We start from the raw sequence: 22,740 nt of genomic DNA on the forward strand, positions 1-22,740 counted from the left end.
TTTGTATTTCCCCACTGCTTTCTGCTTATCAATGAAAAGCCAGTAATATACTGGATCTTTCAAAAAAAAACCGGATGCAATTTTTCGTTGAAAGTTTCTTGTAGAGCCCAGCGGGTGCCCGGAAGTTAGACATGCCCGACTATTAGAATCAACCTTCGATTAGCCGGTTAAAATGGTAACAGAAGAAGATTAGTGGAGTATACTTCAGAACTTGTAGAACTTTCCACAAGATCCGGCATACCACAGGCTTTCCGGCTCCCGCCGCCGCTCGACTCGCGACGTCGACCTTCCAAGTTCCAACCCCCACAACGGTTGTGCAGCCGGCGCGTCCGTGGCTTGGGTAGTTTGTACGGGCCAGGCAGGGCAAGCCAGCGCCAAATTTAGCCATGGCCGAAACAGAAACGCAACAGCACGATGGTCGATCTATATACATCGCCATGGCTTCCCCGGGGTTGCAAAAATAGAGCTCCTTCTCTTTCCTTTCCTTTCCCCAGACGCAGCGGAGGGAAGGGGGAGATTAGAAAGGAAGGGGAAGGAACAAGGATTAACTAAAGCTGCGTAGATTCGTGTACAACTAACACTTTGAGGTAGCAATCAAAGATCGGGCCGGGAGAAGGCGGCGGCGAGCGACGGTGTGGGCGGTGGTGGCCGGCCGGCCGGCGGGGGAAGCGCAGCACACGCCCCTTCTCCCTCTGCACGCTGCCTTGATCGATCCATTCGGTACGGCTCTTCTACCCTGATCGTGGAGAAAAAGAGTATCAAATCAATTCCGCACTGCCAATGCCTTCGTCTGCACCCGCCGTCGCCGCCGAGCCGTCGTCACTGTCGTCCCTTCCCGGCCGCGACGGCTGCTACTGACTCGACCTGGATGTAGTAGCTAGCTAGCTCTCGATTGACATGTTGTAACAAGCCAGAAACACAAACTGAGGTACGTCGTGTCTCCGGTCGCCATTGATTTAATTTACAGTGCACATGCCACCTTATGTGATCTGAGGAAGTTGGTTTCATGCATGGATCGAATCTGTGAGTAGCCGGCCGTTTGCCACGGGCTACTGCCACCACCATCACCTGATGGCGATTGCGGTCGGCCACTGCCACGACCTCAAGCCGCCCGCCGTCCGCGGCCGGCACTACCGTCCGCACTCCGTCACCCAGCTCGACCGGTCGCTGCTCGAACGCGACAATCAGGAACGGAATGCACTGTCACCGCAGCGTCGGTGTCTCTCCTCCCCGTGCTTCACCACCGTGGCCGAACCCGCCTCTGACGACGCCCAGGACGACAAGAAGATGCCCCGCGTGGAGATCGTCGCGGGTCGCCACGCCCGCGGCGTGCACGAGCTCATCGCGGAGGCCGCGGGCGCCATCGCGTCAGGGACGCGGCTTGTGCCAGCGCAGAGCGGCCTCGGCGGGGCTTTGCTGCTCAAGGACGGCCGCTCCGGCGAGCACGTGGCGGTGATCAAGCCGCTAGACGACGCGACGTCTTCTCCATCGACCAACGTCGGAGGCGGCTACGAGAGCAAGGCCGTGCTCCGGGAGGTGGCCGCGTACCTCCTCGACCACGACGGGTTCGCCAGCGTCGCGCCGACGGCGCTGATCAAGATATCCCGCCCCGAGATGGAGACAACCGTGGCGTCCATCCAGCGCTTCGTGGCGCACCACTACGACGCCGGAGAGCTCGGCCCGTCTAGGTTCTCCGTGACCTCCGTGCACCGCGTAGGAATCCTGGACGTGCGCCTCCTCAATATCGACCGCCACGCCGGCAACATCCTCGTCAAGAATCCGCCCACCAGCGACTGCGCCGCGGATGGCAGCACGTCGGCGGCGCCGCTGGAGCTCGTGCCGATCGACCACGGCCTCTGCCTCCCTGAGGAGCTCGACGACCCGTACTTCGAGTGGCTGCACTGGCCGCAGTCGTCGCGACCATTCTCCGGCACCGAGCTCGACTACATCGCGTCGCTGGACCCTTTCAAGGACGCCGAGATGCTCCGGGAAGAGCTGCCGTCCCTGACGGAACCGGCCATCCGGATCCTCACGCTGTGCACCGTCTTCCTCCAGCGCGCGGCCGCGGCGGGGCTCTGCCTGGCTGACATCGGCGACATGATGACCCGCGAGTTCTCGTCGGCGGAGGAGGGGCTGAGCGCGCTCGAGGCCCTCTGCAAGAAGGCCGTGGACTCCATCGACACCCAGTCGCCGAAGCGCGTGTCGTTCGGGGAGCTGGGTGGCGAGGAGTGGGCGGCGTTCATGGAGAAGTTTGAGCAGCTGCTGCCGCCGGCGTTCGAGGACAAGAAGCGCGGGGCTGGCGTTGCGCTGAATTAACGCCGACGACCGTGATGAAACGTACGTACGTTCTGCACGCAGGGTGTACATGTATGCATACGTGTGTGGTGGTGATTTAACCAAAGAGAGAAGCCTTGCGTGTTACTCCTATATGTGTGTGTGCGTACATTGGTCGAGGCCGTACGTGTACGTGAGCTTGTGCCGTCACATGCTACGGGGAGCATGCAGCTCTGGAACCATCTTCCGAAGGAGCTGACACCAAACGTTGTAGCGATGCCAACACAATGCATTGGACGACAAACGTCCCCTTCTCAAGAAGGTCAACGTTGGGAGTGAGCCTGGCTCAATTGGTTGAAGGAGTGGATGTACAAACCCAACGTCTCGGTTCAAATCCTCACGGAGGCGGATTTAGGTTTCTATGTTGGTGCAGAGGCTGAGAGAGCGGCGGGGCGGATTTTGCCCCTCACACTGTTATACCTTCGTTACGACGTTGGCGGCGGCTCCTTGCTTTGATCCGTGCGCTGGCACCGCGTTGCGATGATGCGGCGGCCGAGCTCGGCTCCGGCGAATCGCGCGGGCATCCGGTGTGCCCGCTTCTCTCTGCCAGATGCGGGCAGAGGTGGTGGCCGTGGATCTCGGCTATCGTCCAGATCTTACAACGGCTACGGTGGCACGGTTGGGGGCCTGGCGGCGCCTGGTAGGCACCATGGTGGTGCGGATGGTGGCCAGCCAGGCGGCGGCGGGCTGGTTCGGCACGGCGTGCGGGCCCGCTGTCGTGAATAAAGGTGATGGCCCTCGTGCTTTGCTCGCATCTCGGCAACGCTCGGCATGATCAACACTCCTTGATCTGGTCATCGACGGGTTCTGGAACTGCTGACGATGATCTTGCCCAGGAGATCTGGATCGGATAGTATCCGGCCGTGCACGTCCAAATCAACCTACGAGGTTCTGAGGGCGCAGCGCGAAGCTCCGTAGTTTGTTAATACCATGGGACATATAGGCCTCTCGATTTTCATGGAGTAGACATCGATGAAGAAGGTCATGGTGGCAGAGATCGGAGGATCAATTAGTCAGACGGGGTCTCGGTGGTGATGGAGTCAGCCAAGTGTTTGATAACTCTCAGAGCGGCACTGGTAAGTGGGGGCGGCAACATTGCAGGATTTCATTTTTAGTGGTGCTCTTTGGGTGTTGAGTCATGACTTTCAGGGTGAAAGCCTAAGGTTTGACCTTCATTGGTCGTGCGTGGCAATTGCCTTACTGAAGGAATTGTTTTGAGAGTTCGGACTTCCTTCAGGATGAAAACCTAAGATCTTGGATCGGCAACGACGACGCTTGTGCATTGTTCCTTTTTGGAAGGCATTGCTTTTGAAGACCTCTTATGTTTTCTAGGTGTTATATTTGGTGGTGGTTGTGTGCTACTGCTGAGAGGAGTTAATCGTTGTGGCAGGACCTTTGTTCTTTGTTTCTTTTTTGTTTTTCTCCTTTGGTTGTGTGCATCCAGCATGTCTTGTGACATCTTGTAGGTACAAAGTTGAGTGTAATTGGTATCTTCACGATATTAATATATTCCCTTTTTTGAAAAAATAAACTTTACTCACTGAACTAGCTAGGCGGCTCTTGTTTTTCTTTAAAAAAATGAATTAATTCCTTATTTAAGATAGTAAAAAGAGATCCACTACGTACCCTTGCCTTCTCACTTATTTAAGATAGTTATTAACAGCTCATGTCAGACGGTAGCTGTGTGGCTCCGGTTGATTCACCTAACCGTTAAAATTGTAAAGCCACTCAACTAGAATCATTCAAGACTATTACTACCTATGTACCATAATATGAGACATTTTTGCAGTTCAAATTCAACTACAAAAATGTCTTATATTATGATATGGAGGAAGTAGATCTTAAGAGGGTGATACCTAGCAATAGAAAGTAATCCTTGATCTTTCAACTGCCTCTTTCAGTGGAAGCTTTTGCCCAATCTCAAGACATGTTTATCTTAGTACAAAATTCATAGAGGACCATCCTGACATATGGCAATACCTTGCTGCTGCTAAGTCATATACTTTGGCAAATGACTACAAAATCCTTACTGGAGAATTTTACACTATCTCTACCATCTCTTGCCTATGGAAGGCATGCTCGCAATTGAAGCATAAGTTTTTTTTATTTTTGGTGTCTAATCATGACAGAATAAACACTAGAGAACTGCTATTGAGAAAGAGCTTCTTCATAGAGGCATGTGTTTGTGTGATCAGTATGTCTTGAATGAAGGAAATATGCCCTAGAGGCAATAATAAAGTTGTTATTTATATTTCCTTATATCATGATAAATGTTTATTATTCATGCTAGAATTGTATTAACCGGGAACTTAGTACATGTGTGAATACATAGACAAACAAAGTGTCACTAGTTTGCCTCTACTTGACTAGCTCGTTGAATCAATGATGGTTATGTTTCCTAACCATAGACATAAGTTGTCATTTGATTAACGGGATCAAACATTAGAGAATGATGTGATTGACTTGACTCATCCGTTAGCTTAGCACGATGATCGTTTAGTTTGTTGATATTGCTTTCTTCCTGACTTATACATGTTCCTATGACTATGAGATTATGCAACTCCCGAGTACCGGAGGAACACTTTGTGTGCTACCAAACGTCACAACGTAACTGGGTGATTATAAAGGTGCTCTACAGGTGTCTCCAATGGTGTTTGTTGAGTTGGCATAGATCGATATTAGGATTTGTCACTCCGAGTATCGGAGAGGTATCTCTGGGCCCTCTCGGTAATGCACATCACTATAAGCCTTGCAAGCATTGTGACTAATGAGTTAGTTGCGGGATGATGCATTACGGAACGAGTAAAGAGACTTGCGGGTAACGAGATTGAACTAGGTATTGAGATACTGACGATCGAATCTCGGGCAAGTAACATACCGATGATAAAGGGAACAACGTATGTTGTTATGCGGTTTGACCGATAAAGATCTTCGTAGAATATGTTGGAACCAATATGAGCATCCAGGTTCCGCTATTGGTTATTGACCGAAGATGAGTCTCGGTCATGTCTACATAGTTCTCGAACCCGTAGGGTCCGCACGCTTAACGTTCGTTGACGATCGGTATTATGAGTTTATGTGTTTTGATGTACCGATGGTTGTTCGGAGTCCCGGATGAGATCAGAGACATGACGAGGAGTCTCGAAATGTTCGAGACGTAAAGATCGATATATTGGAAGGCTATACTCGGACATCGGAAAGGTTCTGAGTGGTTCAGGTATTTATCGGAGTACCGGAGAGTTACGGGAATCCGCCGGGGAGTATATGGGCCTTATTGGGCTTTAGGGGAAAGAGAGAGGGGAGACTGCGCGCCCCCAAGGCCTAGTCCGAATTGGACTATGGGGAGGGGCGGCGCCCCCTCCTTTCTCCTCTTCTCTTTTCCCTTTCCTTCTCTCCTACTCCTACTACATGGAAGGGGGGAATCCTACTCCCGGTGGGAGTAGGACTCCCCAGGGCGCGCCATAGTAGAGGGCCGGCCCTCCCCCTCCTCCACTCCTTTATATACGGGGGAGGGGGGCACTCCATGGACACACAAGTTGATCAGTTGATCTTTTAGCCGTGTGCGGTGCCCCCCTCCACCATAATCCACCTCGGTTATATCATAGCAGTGCTTAGGCGAAGCCTTGTTCCGGTAGCAACATCATCACCGTCATCACGCCGTCGTGCTGACGAAACTCTCCCACGAAGCTCTACTAGATCGTGAGTTCGCGGAGGTGACGTACGTTCGGTACTAGGATCGGTCGATCATGAAGACGTACGACTACATCAACCGCGTTGTCATAACGCTTCTGCTTACGGTCTACAAGGGTACGTGGACGACACTCTCCCCTCTCGTTGTTATGCATCACCATGATCTTGCGTGTGCGTAGGAAAATTTTGAAATTACTGTGTTCACAATAGTGGCATCTGAGCCAGGTTTATGCGTAGATGTTATATGCATGAGTAGAACACAAAGGAGTTGTGGGCGTGGGTATATACATATCGCTTGCCGTCACTAGTTGATTCTTGATTCAGTGGCATTGTTGGATGAAGTGGCCCAGACCGACATTACACATACGCTTACGCGAGACTGGTTCTACCAACGTGCTTCACTCACATGTGGCTAGTGGGTGTCTGTTTCTCCAGCTTTAGTTGAATCGGATTCAATGAACAGGGTTCTTTCTGAAGATCAAAAAGCAATCACTATACCGCATTGTGGTTTTTGATGCGTAGGTAAGAACGGTTCTTGCTCAGCCCGTAGCAGCCACATAAAACTTGCAACAACAAAATAGAGGACGTCTAACTTGTTTTTGCTGGGCTTGTTGTGATGTGATATGGTCAAGACGTGATGAGATATAAGTTGTTGTATGAGATGATCATGTTTTATTGAAGTTATCGGAAATTGGCAGAAGCCTTATGGTTGTCTCTTTATTGCATAAGATGCAAGCGCCAAATAATTGCTTTACATTATCGCTATGCGATAGCAATAGTTACAAGAGCAATAGTTGGCGAGACAACCATGTGATGACACGTTGATAGAGATCAAGATGATGGAGATCATGGTGTCATGCCGATGACAATAGTGATCATGATGGTACTTTGGAGATGGAGATCAAAGGCGCAAGATGATCATGGCCATATCATGTCGCATAATTTGATTGCATGTGATGTTTATCCTTTATGCATCTTATTTTGCTTAGTTTGGCGGTAGCATTATAAGATGATCTCTCACTAAATTTCAAGGTATAAGTGCTCTCCCTGAGTATGCACCGTTGCGACAGTTCGTCGTGTCGAGACACCACATGATGATCGGGTGTGATAAGCTCTACGTTCACATACAACGGGTGCAAGCCAGTTTTGCACACGCGGAATACTCGGGTTAAACTTGACGATCCTAGCATATGCAGATTTGGCCTCGGAACACTGGAGACCAGAAGGTCGAGCGTGAATCATATAGTAGATATGATCAACATAGTGATGTTCACCATTGAAAACTACTCCATCTCACATGATGATCGGACATGGTTTAGTTGATTTGGATCACGTGATCATTTAGATGACTAGAGGGATGTCTATCTAAGTAGGAGTTCTTAAGTAATATGATTAATTGAACTTTAATTTATCATGAACTTAGTCCTGATAGTATTTGCATATCTATGTTGTAGATCAATAGCTCGCGGTGTGGCTCCCCGTTTATTTTTTGATATGTTCCTAGAGAAAAACTATGTTGAAAGATGATAGTAGCAATGATGCGGACTAGGTCTGTGATCTGAGGATTATCCTCATTGCTGCACAGAAGAATTATGTCCTTGATGCACCGCTAGGTGACAGACCTATTGCAGGAGTAGATGCAGACGTTATGAACGTTTGACAAGCTCGGTATGATGACTACTTGATAGTTTAGTGCACCATGCTTTATGGCTTATGATGACCCACAAGTATAGGGGATCGATCGTAGTCCTTTCGATAAGTAAGAGTGTCGAACCCAACGAGGAGCAGAAGGAAATGATAAGCGGTTTTCAGCAAGGTATTCTCTGCAAGTACTGAAATAAGTGGTAACAGATAGTTTTGTGATAAGATAAATTGTAACGAGCAACAAGTAACAAAAGTAAATAAAGTGCAGCAAGGTGTCCCAATCCTTTTTGTAGCAAAGGACAAGCCGGAACAAACTCTTATAATAGGAAAAACGCTCCCGAGGACACATGGGAATATCGTCAAGCAAGTTTTCATCACGTTCATATGATTCGCGTTCGATGCTTTGATAATTTGATATGTGAGTGGACCGGTGCTTGGGTGCTGTTCTTACTTGAATAAGCATCCCACTTATGATTAACCTCTATTGCAAGCATCCGCAACTACAACAAAAGTATTAAGATAAACCTAACCATAGCATGAAACATATGGATCCAAATCAGCCCCTTACGAAGCAACGCATAAACTAGGGTTTAAGCTTCTGTCACTCTAGCAACCCATCATCTACTTATTACTTCCCAATGCCTTCCTCTAGGCCCAAATAATGGTGAAGTGTTATGTAGTCGACGTTCACATAACACCACTAGAGGCTAGACAACATACATCTTATCAAAATATCAAATGAATACCAAATTCACATGACTACTAATAGCAAGACTTCTCCCTTGTCCTCAGGAACAAACGTAATTACTCACAAAGCATATTCATGTTCATAATCAGAGGGGTAATAATATGCATATAGGATCTGAACATATGATCTTCCAACAGATAAACCAACTAGCATCAACTACAAGGAGTAATCAACACTACTAGCAACCTACTAGCACCAATCCCGGACTTTGAGACAAGAATTGGATACAAGAGATGAACTAGGGTTTGGAGATGAGATGGTGCTGGTGAAGATGTTGATGGAGATTGCCCTCTCCCGATGAGAGGAGCGTTGGTGATGAGGATGGTGATTATTTCCCCCTCCTGGAGGGAAGTATCCCCAGCAGAACAGCTCTGCTGGAGCTCTAGATTGGTTCTGCCAAGGTTCCTCCTCGTGGCGGCGGAGTCTCGTCCCGAAAAGTTCCCTCTGATTTTTTTATCATCGAAAGACTTCATATAGGAGAAGATGGACGTCGGAGAGCCACCAGGGGGCCCACAAGGTAGGGGGCGCGCCCTAGGGGGCGCGCCCCCCACCCTCGTGAGCAGGGTGTGGGCCCCCTGGCCTTCAACTTTGGCGAGGATTTTTCTTTATTTATTTTAAGATGTTCCGTGGAGTTTCAGGACTTTTGGAGTTGCGCAGAATAGGTCTCTAATATTTGCTCCTTTTCCAGCCCCGAATTCCAGTTGCCGGCATTCTCCCTCCTTATGTAAACCTTGTAAAATAAGAGAGAATAGCCATAAGTATTGTGACATAAAGTGAAATAACAGTCCATAATGCAATAAATATCGATATAAAAGCATGATGCAAAATGGACGTATCAACTCCCCCAAGCTTAGACCTCGCTTATCCTCAAGCGAAAAGCCGATAACAATAAATATGTCCTCATGTTTAGAGGTAGAGGCGTCGATAAAAATAAAATACGGGCATGAAGGCATCATGATTATTCTCATAACAGCAACATATATGGATTTTGTCATATGATTACTCATGTTCAAGTGATGATATATTCACAATGCAAAAGTATAAACCATAAACCGTATTGGGCTCCGACAAACTATAATCTCAGTCATTGAAGCAATTGCAATTTGTCATAACATCGGAAAGAGTCTATGTCAGAGCTAAAAAGCAAGTCCACATACTCAACTATCATTTAGTCCTCCATAATTGCTAACACTCACACAATACTTGTGGTTACGGAGTTTTAATCAGACACAGAGAAAGATAGGGGCTTGTAGTTTTGCCCCACAACCTTTTACCTCAAGGGTAATGTCAACAATAATGGTTCATGCTCCCCTACATCCAATTAGATATATATATATATATCATGTTCTTTCCAACATGCTGAGCTTGCCAAAGGATAAAATGAAAAGGGAAAGGTGAAGATCACCGTGACTCTTGCATAAGGTAGAAGATAATGATAAAGGATAGGCCCTTCACAGAGGGAAGCAGAGGTTGCCATGCGCTTTTATGGTTGGATGCATAAAATCTCAATGCGAAAGAACGTCACTTTATATTGCCCCTTGTGATATGAACCTTTATTATGCAGTCCGTCGCTTTTATTACTTCCACGTCACAAGATCGTATAAAGCTTATTTCCCCCACACCAATCAATCATACATATTTAGAGCAATTTTTATTGCTTTGCACCGATGACAACTTACTTGAAGGATCTTACTCAATCCATAGGTAGATATGGTGGACTCTCATGGTAAAACTGGTTTAAGGGTATTTGGAAGCACAAGTAGTATTTCTACTTGGTGCTGAGAATTTGGCTAGCATGAGGGGGGAAAGGCAAGCTCAACAAGTTAGAGGATCCATGACAAGATACTTTATCTCAGATATAAGAAAGACATGACTCATTACATTGTCTTCCTTGTCCAACATCAACTCTTTAGCATGTCATATTTTAATGAGTGCTCCCAATCATAAAAGAAGTCAATGATAATATATCTATATGTGAAAACCTCTCTTTCCTTATTACTTCCTATTAATTGCAACAATGACCAAAGCTATGTCTGCCAACTCCCAACAACTTTTAATCATCATACTCTTTCTATGTGAAGTCATTACTCTCAATAAGAACAATATGAACTTTTTGTTTCTTTTTATTCTTTTTCTCTTTCTTTTTATTCACCTAAGATCATGGCAAAATAATCAAGCCCTTGAGTCAACACTAATCTTTATTATATATAGCTCACGGACTCGATTACATAGAGAGATCATAAAGCAAACTCAAAACTAGATCATGCCATAAACTTTATTCTACTAGATCAAGATACTACTAATAGGATCGAACTAAGAAAAATGGTAAAGATAGGAGTTGTGATTGTGATACGATACCGGGGCACCTCCCCCAAGCTTGGCAGTTGCCAAGCGGAGTGCCCATACCCATGTGATTATATCTCCTTTGTCGGTGAAGAAGGTGGTGGTGATGATGGCTTAGTTGATGGCTTAGGCTTCTCCCTTAATTTGTGCTTGAGGACGGCATTTTGATCCCTCAGATCATCAATCTCCCACTCCAGGGTTAATATCTTTTTGCATAGGTCCTGCTTATTTTCCTGTAAGAGACGAAAAGGGATAAACTCGAACTTGGGTTTCTTTACCCTATCAGGGAGACTTGACTTTTTCAACTCCACGTGCATGTCCCCAGGTTGAGGCAATGGGGCTTCATCTTCATCTGAGCTCGTCTCCTCCTTCCCCTTGGGTTCATAGTCATCTTCTTCCTCCATGGTCCAACCATCGTGTTCCACATCTCCATAGACCTTGGGATTTGCTAAGTAATCATCCACATAGCTTTCTCCTTCCGAATCCTGGGAAGACATGTTGATTTAATCTGCAATAGGACAGCTCAAAACGAAAACAGAGGATATTTGCGTGATACGGGAGTCAAAACCTTCGGAAGAATATATACTGAATTTTTACCGAACAAAATACGTAACGTGTAAGAAAATGGAGTCCGGAAGGCACACGAGGTGCTCACGAGGTAGGGGGAGCGCCCACCACCCTCGTGGGGCCCTCGTGTCCTTCCCGGACTGCTACTTATTTTTCTATTTTTCTAAATATTCCAAAACGGAGAAATATTGCCTTAAAAATTGTTTTGGAGTCGGTTTATTTACCGTACCACATACATATTCCTTTTCGGGGTCTGAAACGTTCCGGAAAGTGTCCCTTATGTATTCCTCCGGGGTTACGGTTTCAATAATATTGGTTTCAACATTTATGGGATTACCTGAGATATAATGTTTAATTCTTTGACCGTTTACCACCTTCGGATTTGTGCCTTCAAAGTTGTTGATTTTTATGGCACCGGAACGATAGACCTCTTCGATAACATAGGGGCCTTCCCATTTTTCCTGCAAAAAATCTTAAACGAGAGTTGTATAGCAATACATAATCACCTACATTAAACTCACACTTTTGTATCCTTTTGTCATGCCATCTTTTAACTTTTTCTTTAAACAACTTGGCATTTTCATATGCTTGGGTTCTCCATTCATCAAGTGAGCTAATATCAAATAACCTCTTCTCACCGGCAAGTTTAAAATCATAGTTGAGCTCTTTAATAGCCCAATATGCCTTATGTTCTAGTTCGAGAGGTAAGTGACATGCTTTTCCATAAACCATTTTATACGGAGACATACCCATAGGATTTTTGTATGCAGTTCTATAAGCCCATAATGAATCATCAAGTTTCTTGGACCAATTATTTCTAGACCTATTAACAGTCTTTTGCAAAATTAATTTGAGCTCTCTATTGCTCAACTCAACTTGACCACTAGACTGTGGGTGATAAGGAGATGCAATTATATGATTAACATCATATTTAGCAAGCATTTTACAGAAAGCGCCATGAATAAAGTGTGAACCACCATCAGTCATTAAATATCTAGGGACTCCAAACCTTGGAAAAATAACTTCCTTAAGCATTTTAATAGAAGTGTTATGATCAGCACTACTAGTTGTAATAGCTTCTACCCACTTAGTAACGTAATCAACAGCAACTAAAATATGTGTGTATCCATTAGAGGCAGGAAAAAGGTCCCATATAATCAAAGCCCCAAACATCAAATGGATCAATAACAAGAGAATAATTCATAAGCATTTCTTGACGTCTACTAATATTGCCAATTCTTTGACATTCATCACAAGACAAGACAAACTTACGGGCATCCTTGAAGAGAGTAGGCCAATAAAAACCAGATTGCAATACCTTATGTGCAGTTCTATCTCCAGCGTGGTGTCCTCCATAAGCCTCGGAATGACACTTGTGTAGGATCTGTTCATGTTCATGCTCAGGTACACAACGTCTAATAACACCATCTATTCCTTCTTTATAAAGATGTGGGTCATCCCGAAAGTAATGTCTCAAGTCATAGAAAAACTTTTTCTTTTGCTGGTATGTGAAGCTAGGTGGTATAAACTTAGCAACAATATAATTAGCATAATCAGCATACCATGGAGTACTACGAGAAGTACTTATACCATTTAATTGTTCATTAGGAAAGCTATCATTAAAAGGTAGTGGGTCATCAAGAACATTCTCTAACCTAGACAAGTTGTCTACAACGGGGTTCTCAGCTCCCTTTCTATCAACAATATGCAAATCAAATTCTTGTAGCAAGAGAACCCATCTAATAAGTCTAGGTTTAGCATCTTTCTTTTCCATAAGGTATTTAATAGCAGCATGATCAGTGTTAATAGTTACTTTAGAATCAACAATATAAGGTCTGAACTTATCACAAGCAAATACAACTGCTAAAAGTTCTTTTTGAGTAGTAGCATAATTTCTTTGAGCATTGTCTAGAGTCTTACTAGCATAATGAATAACATTTAATTTCTTATCAACTATTTTCCCTAGAACAGCACCTACAGCATAATCACTAGCATCACACATAATTTCAAAGGGTAAATTCCAATCAGGTGGCTGAACAACGGGTGCAGAGACTAATTCTTTCTTAAGTGTTTCAAATGCTTCTACACAATCATCATCAAAGACAAATGGTATATCTTTTTGCAATAAATTAGTCAGAGGCCGAGAAATTTTTGAGAAGTCCTTAATGAACCTCCTATAAAATCTGGCGTGACCAAGGAAACTTCTTATACCTTTGATGTCCTTGGGACATGGCATCTTTTCAATAGCATCGACCTTGGCTTTATCAACTTCAATACCTCTTTCAGAAACTTTATGCCCTAAGACAATACCTTCATTAACCATAAAGTGGCACTTTTCCCAATTCAAGACAAGATTAGTTTCTTCACATCTCTGCAAAACTCGATCAAGATTGCTCAAGAAATCATCAAAAGAGGAACCTTAGACGGAAAAATCGTCCATGAAAACCTCACAAATCTTTTCACAAAAGTCAGAGAATATAGCCATTATGCATGAAAGGTAGCAGGTGCATTACATAAACCAAAGGGCATATGTCTATAAGCAGAAGTACCAAAAGGGCATGTAAAAGTAGTCTTTGATTGATCTCTAGCCGACACAGGTATTTGAGAGAAACCAGAATAACCATCTAGAAAGCAATAGTGTGTATGTTTGCATAATCTTTCTAGCATTTGATAAATAAAAGGTAAGGGGTAATGATCTTTCTTAGTAGCCTTATTTAATTTGCGGAAATAAATTACCATCCTATAACCTATGATAATTTTTTGTGGAATCAATTCATCTTTATCATTAGGAACAACAATAATACCTCCCTTCTTAGGGACACAATGGACAGGACTTACCCACTGATTATTAGCAACGGGATAGATTATACCTGCCTCCAGAAGCTTGAGTATTTCTATTCTTACCACTTCTTTCATTTTAGGATTCAGACGCCATTGAGGATCACGAACTGGTTTGGCATCTGCTTCCAAATTTATTTTATGTTGACATAGAGTGGGACTAATGCCCTTAAGATCATCAAGAGTATATCCAATAGCAGCACGATGCTTCTTCAGAGTTTTCAATAATCTTTCTTCTTCATGCTCTGAAAGGTTAGCACTAATAATAACATGATATATCTTCTTTTCATCAAGATAAGCATATTTAAGATTATCAGGCAACGGTTTAAGCTCAAACACAGGATCTCCCTTGGGTGGAGGAGGATCCCCTAAAATTTCAACAGGCAAATTGTGTTGCAGAATAGGTTCCTGTTTAAAGAATACTTCATCTATTTCCCTTCTTTCATTCATGAACATATCATTTTCATGGTCTAGCAAATAGTGTTCTAAAGGATCACTAGGTGGTACGGCAATAGAAGCAAGACCAATAATTTCATCCTTACTAGGTAATTCTTCCTCACGATGTTGTTTACTAAATTTAGAGAAATTAAACTCATGAACCATATCATGCAAGCCAATAGTAACAACATTCTTTTTGCAATCTATCCTAGCATTAACAGTGTTCAAGAAGGGTCTACCAAATATAATGGGACAAAAGCTATCTTGCGGAGAAGTAATAACAAGAAAATCAGCAGGATATTTTGTTTTCCCACACAAGACTTCAACATCTCTAACAATTCCAATTGGTGAAATAGTATCTCTATTGGCAAGTTTAATTGTGACATCAATACCTTCTAACTCAGCAGGTGCAATTTCATTCTTAATTTCTTCGTATAAAGTATGCAGTATAACACTAGCACTCGCACCCATATCACATAAGCCATGATAACAATGATCTCCTATTTTAACAGAAATAATAGGCACGCCTACCACAGGTCTATGTTTATCTTTAGCACAAGATTTAGCAATTCTAGCAGTTTCCGTCTTTTCTTCAACTTTAATAGGTGCAGCTACTTTTACTTCTATGGGAGGATGATATTTAAACCACTTCTCCTTAGGGAGATCAACATAAGTAGCAAAAGATTCACAGAAAGAAGCCACTATCTCAGAGTCAAGTCCATATTTAGTGCTAAACTTACGGAAAATATTGGTGTCCATAAAAGATTTAACACAATCAAACTTAGGTGTCATACCTGACACTTTACCTTCGTCGAGGTCCCAATCTTCAGAGTTGCATTTAATTCTATCCAATAAATTCCATCTGAATTCAATAGTCTTCATCATAAAAGAGCCAACACAAGAAGTATCTAGCATGGTTTGATTATTATGAGAAAGCCGAGCATAAGAACTTTGCATAATTATTTCTCTCGAGAGCTCATGATTGGGGCATGAATATAACATTGATTTAAGCCTCCCCCAAGCTTGAGCGATGCTTTCTCCTTCGCGAGGCCAGAAATTATATATATAATTGCGATCACGATGAACAAGATGCATAGGGTAATACTTTTGATGAAATTCCAATTTCAATCTTTTATAGTTCCATGATTTCATATCATCACATAGCCTATACCATATCAATGCGTATCCCTTCGAAGATAAAGGGAAGACCTTCTTCTTAGCAACATCATCGGGTATACCTGCAAGCTTAAATAATCCACAAACTTCATCCACATATATTAAGTGCTCATCAGGATGCTTTGTTCCATCTCCTGTAAAAGGGTTAGCTAGCAGTTTTTCCATCATACCCGAAGGAAATTCAAAAGGAGTTTCATTTTCAATAGGTTCAGTAGGTTGAGGAGCAACACTTTGCTCTACTGGACGGGGTGAAGATACCCTGAACAAGCCCCTTAGAGAATTACTTTCCATAGTAACAAATGACAGTAAATTTCAGCACACTATATAAATTTTTCCTTACCAAATTCCACCTACCAAAGGCGCTACACTCCCCGGCAACGGCGCCAAAAAAGAGTCTTGATGACCCACAAGTATAGGGGATCTATTGTAGTCCTTTTGATAAGTAAGAGTGTCGAACCCAACGAGGAGCAGAAGGAAATGATAAGCGGTTTTCAGCAAGGTATTCTCTGCAAGTACTGAAATAAGTGGTAACAGATAGTTTTATGATAAGATAAATTGTAATGAGCAACAAGTAACAAAAGTAAATAAAGTGCAGCAAGGTGGCCCAATCCTTTTTGTAGCAAAGGACAAGCCGGAACAAACTCTTATAATAGGAAAAACGCTCCCGAGGATACATGGTAATGTCGTCAAGCTAGTTTTCGTCACGTTCATATGATTCGCGTTCGATACTTTGATAATTTGATATGTGGGTGGACTGGTGCTTGGGTGTTGTTCTTACTTGAGCAAGCATCCCACTTATGATTAACCTCTATTGCAAGCATCCGCAACTACAACAAAAGTATTAAGGTAAACCTAACCATAGCATGAAACATATGGATCCAAATCAGCCCCTTACGAAGCAACGCATAAACTAGGGTTTAACCTTCTGTCACTCTAGCAACCCATCATCTACTTATTACTTCCCAATGCCTTCCTCTAGGCCCAAATAATTGTGAAGTGTTCTGTAGTCGACGTTCACATAACACCACTAGAGGCTAGACAACATACATCTTATCAAAATATCAAACGAATACCAAATTCACATGACTACTAATAGCAAGACTTCTCCCTTGTCCTCAGGAACAAACGTAATTACTCACAAAGCATATTCATGTTCATAATCAGAGGGGTAATAATATGCATATAGGATCTGAACATATGATCTTCCACCAGATAAACCAACTAGCATCAACTACAAGGAGTAATCAACACTGCTAGCAACCTACTAGCACCAATCCCGGACTTTGAGACAAGAATTGGATACAAGAGATGAACTAGGGTTTGGAGATGAGATGGTGCTGGTGAAGATGTTGATGGAGATTGCCCTCTCCCGATGAGAGGAGCGTTGGTGATGACGATGGTGATGATTTCCCCCTCCCGGAGGGAAGTATCCCCGGCAGAACAGCTCTGCCGGAGCTCTAGATTGGTTCTGCCAAGGTTCCGCCTCGTGGTGGCGGAGTCTCGTCCCGAAAAGTTCCCTCTGATTTTTTTTCTCATTGAAGGACTTCATATAGGAGAAGATTGTAACGCCCCGAGACCGATGTGCCAGGTGTCGTCCAGTTATTCGATCTTGTTGCCTTGTCATTGCTTGCGTGACATGCATTGCATATCATGTCATCATGTGCATTTCATTTGCATACATGTTCGTCTCATGCATCCGAGCATTTTTCCCGTTGTCCGTCTTGCAATCCGGCGCTCCTATCTCCTCTGGTGATCCTTTCTACCTTTCTTTCGTGTGTGGGGGTTAAACATTTCCGGATTGGACCGAGACTTGCCAAGCGGCCTTGGTGTACTACAGGTAGACCGCCTGTCAAGTTTCGTGCCATTTGGACTTCGTTTGATACTCCAACGGTTAACCGAGGGACCAAAAAGGCCTCTTGTGTGTTGCAGCCCAACACCCTTCCATTTTGGCCCAAAACCCACCTAAACCCTCTCCATCATCTCGGTCGTTCGATCACGATCGCGTGGCCGAAAACCGCACCTCATTTGGACACTCCTAGCTCCCTCTACCTATAAATATGTGTCTCCCTTCGAAATTCTCGCGCAGACGAAACCCTAGATCCACTCCCTCCGCGCCGCCGGACATTTCTTCCACCGGTCGGACATGTCCAGCCGCCACCTCGCTCCGCCCTATCGGGAGCCGCCACGTCAGCTCACCGCCTCCCGCGACCAACCAGGAGGCGACACGTCGCCCCCCTGCCTCCTCCCCGCCGTCGGGCCCGAGGGAGCCCAGACCGGGCCCGCCCCAGGCCAGTTTGGGCCGCCGCCGCCCGAGCGCCTTCCCCGCGCCTCTCGCCGGAGTATGCCGCGCGCCGCCGCACGAAGCCATCGCCGGCGCCGCCACCTCCTCGCCGCGCTGCACTCCGCCGCCTTCGCCGGCCACGGCCGCCGTCCGGCGGCACCGCCCTTCACGCCGGCGCGGCTCCGCCGCCCCGGTTAGCTCGCCTCGCCGCCGTCCATTCCGGCTCCCGGCCGCCGCCGAGCCGCCGGAGCTCCACTACGCCATGCTCGCCGGAGTCCACTCGCCGGAGCACGCCGACCTCGCCGAAGCCCGTCCCGGCCAGATCCACCCCGCCTGGATGAGATCCACCGGGAGTCCAACCAAACGGCCTCCCCGTGTCCCGATCCGTTCCGTCCCGGATCCCTCCGTCCCGCGTTGACTTTCGCGGAGGTAATATTTCACTAAGTCCCCGAGATTTCCATGTTTCAAATGCCCATGTTCATCATCCTATAACTTTGCATCCATAGATCTGTTTTGGACGTGTAGCATATCAAAATGTTCGCCTCAGAGAGTACATCATTTCATCTCATTGCATCATTTTCATTTGAGCTCATCTTTCTGCCCGAAATGCTGTTGGAAGAGTGCTATTTGAGTTAATTGTCAGATCTGCTGCATCAAATAGCTATTTGTCATTTTTGCCATGATTATTGTGTGAATGATATGCCCCTGAGCTCTACATGAGGTTTGCTATATGCTTTGCCATCTTTCCAGAGGTGCTATCCATGTATTGTTGTGATATGTGTGGTGACTAGCACAAGCTTGCAAAGTAGTGCATTCGTTAATGCTGTTTTCAGGGACTTAGAATTTCACTAAGTCCTTGATCTGTTTTTATCAATATGCCATATGTTCCTGTTGTTTCCTAGTGGTCCGTGCCTCTTTTGAGGATGATCAGTAAGGGTGATTTGTTAATCTTGTAGTGCTCTATCCATCCATGTCCTTTTTGCAATTATGGAGCACCCTAGCTTGAGTCAATCGAGCTCTACTTTTACTATTTCGTGAATCTGGGCAGATTGTCTACTTGTTAGCGATTTCGCCGAGGATGTTGTAGTTGGTCCGTGCATGTTATGTTATTGTTCTTGCCATGTCTAGGTTGTATAATGTATATTCTTGATGGTTGTATGCTTAGATTGTCATGACATGCTCTGTAGTGAGTGCATCGAGCTTGTAAACATGCCTACTTGATATCTGATTTGCATGCTCCAGTTTTTCACTAAGTCTGTGATCTGTTTAAGTTTTTTTTTTGCCATATTCACATGCTTGCAATTGTATTTTCTGATCCCTTTTGGCTCAAGGTCACTAAGGGACTTTTGTTAAGCTCTTTGAGTAACTCCATGCCATCCTTTAATTTGCCATTTTAAGTTCCTGTAGCATATAGTTTTCATGCTCCAAAGTGTGCTACCTGATCTGAAATTCTAGACAAGTGTTAATTTCACCAAGTCTAAAATCTGTTTACCAATTGCACTTTTGCCATGCTTGTTTGAACCTGTTAATGGATGAATTGGCCGTATCTCAGTGTTCATCTTTTGTTAAGCTTCATGAATGGATCCCTGCCATGTATTTTTTTGTCATGTTTGGGTGTTGTAGCATGTTCATCTTGTTGCATTTAGATGGCTACTTGCTGTTTATCGCAGACTGTTGCCATATTTGAATTGCTTGCCATTTCCAAACCGTGTCTCCGATTCCGGTGATCTTTATATCGTTTTCAAGCGAAATCACATCACCTTTCCAGTGGCACACTTGGATTTCCAAGTTGAGGCCAGGTTCTTTCATTCCTTGCCAAATCTTGCATATGCATCACATATCGCATCCCGCATAGCATACCTTGTTGCATCATGTTGTTTGAGCTTTGCACGTGGTTGATTGTGTTCTTGTTGCTTGTTTGTCTTGTTTGGGTAGAGCCGGGAGACGAGTTCACTAACGAGGAGCCCGTTGAGTTTGCTATCGAGGATCCAGTCAACTTTGACAACTTTGCAGGCAAGATGACCATACCCTCGAAATCACTTCTATCTTTGCTTGCTAGTTGCTCACTCTTTTGCTATGCCTATGCTGCGATACCTACCACTTGCTTATCATGCCTCCTATATTGTTGAACCAAGCCTCTAACCCACCTTGTCCTAGCAAACCGTTGTTTGGCTATGTTACAGCTTTGCTCAGTCCCTCTTATAGCGTTGTTAGTTGGAGGTGAAGATCGAAGTTTGTTCCTTGTTGGAACATGGAGATGCTGTTCCTTGTTGGAACCTGTTTACTTGTTGGGATATCAAAATATCTCTTATTTAGTTAATGCATCTATATACTTGGTAAAGGGTGAAAGGCTCGGCCTTATGCCTGGTGTTTTGTTCCACTCTTGCCACCCTAGTTTCCGTCATATCGGTGTTATGTTCCCGGATTTTGCGTTCCTTGTGCGGTTGGGCTATAATGGGAACCCCTTGACAGTTCGCCTTGAATAAAACTCCTCTAGCAATGCCCAACCTTGGTTTTACCATTTTCACTAACAACCTACCACCTTCCCTTGGGTTCTGCAGACTCAAGGGTCATCTTTATTCTAACCCCCCCCCCCCCGAGCCAGTGCTCCTCCGAGTGTTGGTCAGACCGAGCAGACTGCGGGGCCACCTCAGGGCAACTTGAGGTTTGGTTTTACTCGTAGGATGTCTCATCTGAGTGTGCCCTGAGAACGAGATATGTGCAGCTCCTATCGGGATTTGTCGGCACATTCGGGCGATGTTGCTGGATTTGTTTTACCATTGTCGAAATGTCTTGTAACCTGGATGCCGATTCTGATCGGAATGTCTTGGGAGAAGGAATATCCTTCGTTGACCGTGAGAGCTTGTGATGAGCTAAGTTGGGACACCCATGCAGGGATTTGAACTTTCGAAAGCCGTGCCCGCGGTTATGGGCAGATGGGAATTTTTTAACATCCGGTTGTAGAAAACCTGAAGTTGACCATAATTAAAACACATCAACCGCATGTGTAACCGTGATGGTCTCTTTCCGGCGGAGTCCGGGAAGTGAACACGGTGTTGGAGTTATGCTTGACGTAGGTTGTTCTAGGATCACTTCTTGATCATAGATTTCTCGAACATGCTTTGCCTTCTCTTCTCGCTCTCTTTTTCGTATATGTTAGCCACCATATATGCTAGTCACTTGCTGGAGCTCCACCTCATACCTTTACCTTACCCATAAGCTTAAATAGTCTTGATCGCGAGGGTGCGAGATTGCTGAGTCCCCGTGACTCACAGATACTTCCAAAACCAGTTTGCAGGTGTCGTTGAACCGTGCAGATGATGCAACCAAGCTCAAGGAGGAGCCCAATGAAGATCTTGTCCTTTGTGTTGTTTCGTTCTAGTTGATCAGTAGTGGAGCCCAGTTGGGGTCGATCGGGGATCTGTGTAGCTTTTGGGGTAGTCTTCTTTTATTTTGGCTCCGTAGTCGGGCCTTGATTGTATTTGGATGATGTAATGCTTTATTCATGTAATTGTGTGAAGTGGCGATTGTAAGCCAACTATGTATCTCTTTCCCTTATGTATTACATGGGTTGTTTGCGAAGATTACCTCACTTGCGACATTGCTTTCAATGCGGTTATGCCTCTAAGTCGTGCTTCGACACGTGGGAGATATAGCCGCATTGAGGGCGTTACAAAGATGGACGTCGGACAGCCACTAGGGGGCCCACTAGGTAGGGGGCGCGCCCCCCACCCTCGTGAGCAGGGTGTGGGCCCCCTGGCCTTCATCTTTGGCGAGGATTTTTCTTTATTTATTTTAAGATGTTCCGTGGAGTTTCAGGACTTTTGGAGTTGCGCAGAATAGGTCTCTAATATTTGCTCCTTTTCCAGCCCAGAATTCCAGCTACCGGTATTCTCCCTCCTTATGTAAACCTTGTAAAATAAGAGAGAATAGCCATAAGTATTGTGACATAAAGTGAAATAACAATACATAATGCAATAAATATCGATATAAAAGCATGATGCAAAATGGATGTATCAGCTTAGAACTGGGAATTCAAAAATGTTTTGAATGCCACGGAGCATATAAGATGTCCAAGAGTTGAAATTGGTATATCATACTCATGCCCGTGTCAAGAGGTATGAGACCTCTGACGGTACTTTGCCTACAAGATGGAGGAGAATAGCTCAAATGAGCATGTGCACAGAATGTCTGAGTACTACCATCACTTGAATCAAGTGAGAGTTAATCTTCCTGATAAGATAGTGATTGACAAAGTTCTCTAGTAACTATCACCAAGTTACTAGAACTTCGTGATGAACTATAATATGCAAGGGATAACGAAAATGATTCCCAAATCTCTTTGCGATGCTGAAATCGGTGAAGGTAGAAATCAAGAAAAAGCATCAAGTGTTGATGGTTGACAAGACCACTAGTTTCAAGTAAAAGGGCAAGGGCAAGAAAGGGAACTTCAAGAAGAATGGCAAGCAAGTTGCCACTCCCATGAAGAATCCTAAAGCTAGACCCAAACCTGAAACTGAGTGCTTCTACTGCAAAGGAAATGGTCACTGGAAGTGGAACTGCCCTAGATACTTGACGGATAAGAAGGATGGAAAAGTGAAGAAAGGAATATTTGATATACATGTTATTGATGTGTACTTTACTAGTGTTTATAGCAAACCCCTCGGTATTTGATACTAGT

General features: G+C 44.7%; 1 protein-coding gene across 1 annotated transcript; it reads left to right on the forward strand.

Annotated features, from left to right (window-relative positions):
* Nucleotides 1–347: 347 nt before the first annotated feature.
* LOC123058275 (phosphatidylinositol 4-kinase gamma 1) lies at nt 348–2,421 on the forward strand. Its single transcript, XM_044481053.1, has 2 exons — nt 348–928; nt 1,032–2,421. The coding sequence occupies exon 2, from the start codon at nt 1,072–1,074 to the stop codon at nt 2,314–2,316; it is 1,245 nt and encodes a 414-aa protein (XP_044336988.1). The 5' UTR covers nt 348–928; nt 1,032–1,071; the 3' UTR covers nt 2,317–2,421.
* Nucleotides 2,422–22,740: the final 20,319 nt, after the last annotated feature.

The sequence above is a fragment of the Triticum aestivum genome, chromosome 3A (genome assembly GCF_018294505.1).
Source record: "Triticum aestivum cultivar Chinese Spring chromosome 3A, IWGSC CS RefSeq v2.1, whole genome shotgun sequence".
Taxonomy (NCBI): domain Eukaryota; kingdom Viridiplantae; phylum Streptophyta; class Magnoliopsida; order Poales; family Poaceae; genus Triticum; species Triticum aestivum.

What these genes read in the sequence shown, in the direction of transcription:
- LOC123058275 (XM_044481053.1), top strand. Translation starts at nt 1,072, where the DNA reads ATGGCGATTGCGGTCGGCCACTGCCACGACCTCAAGCCGCCCGCCGTC.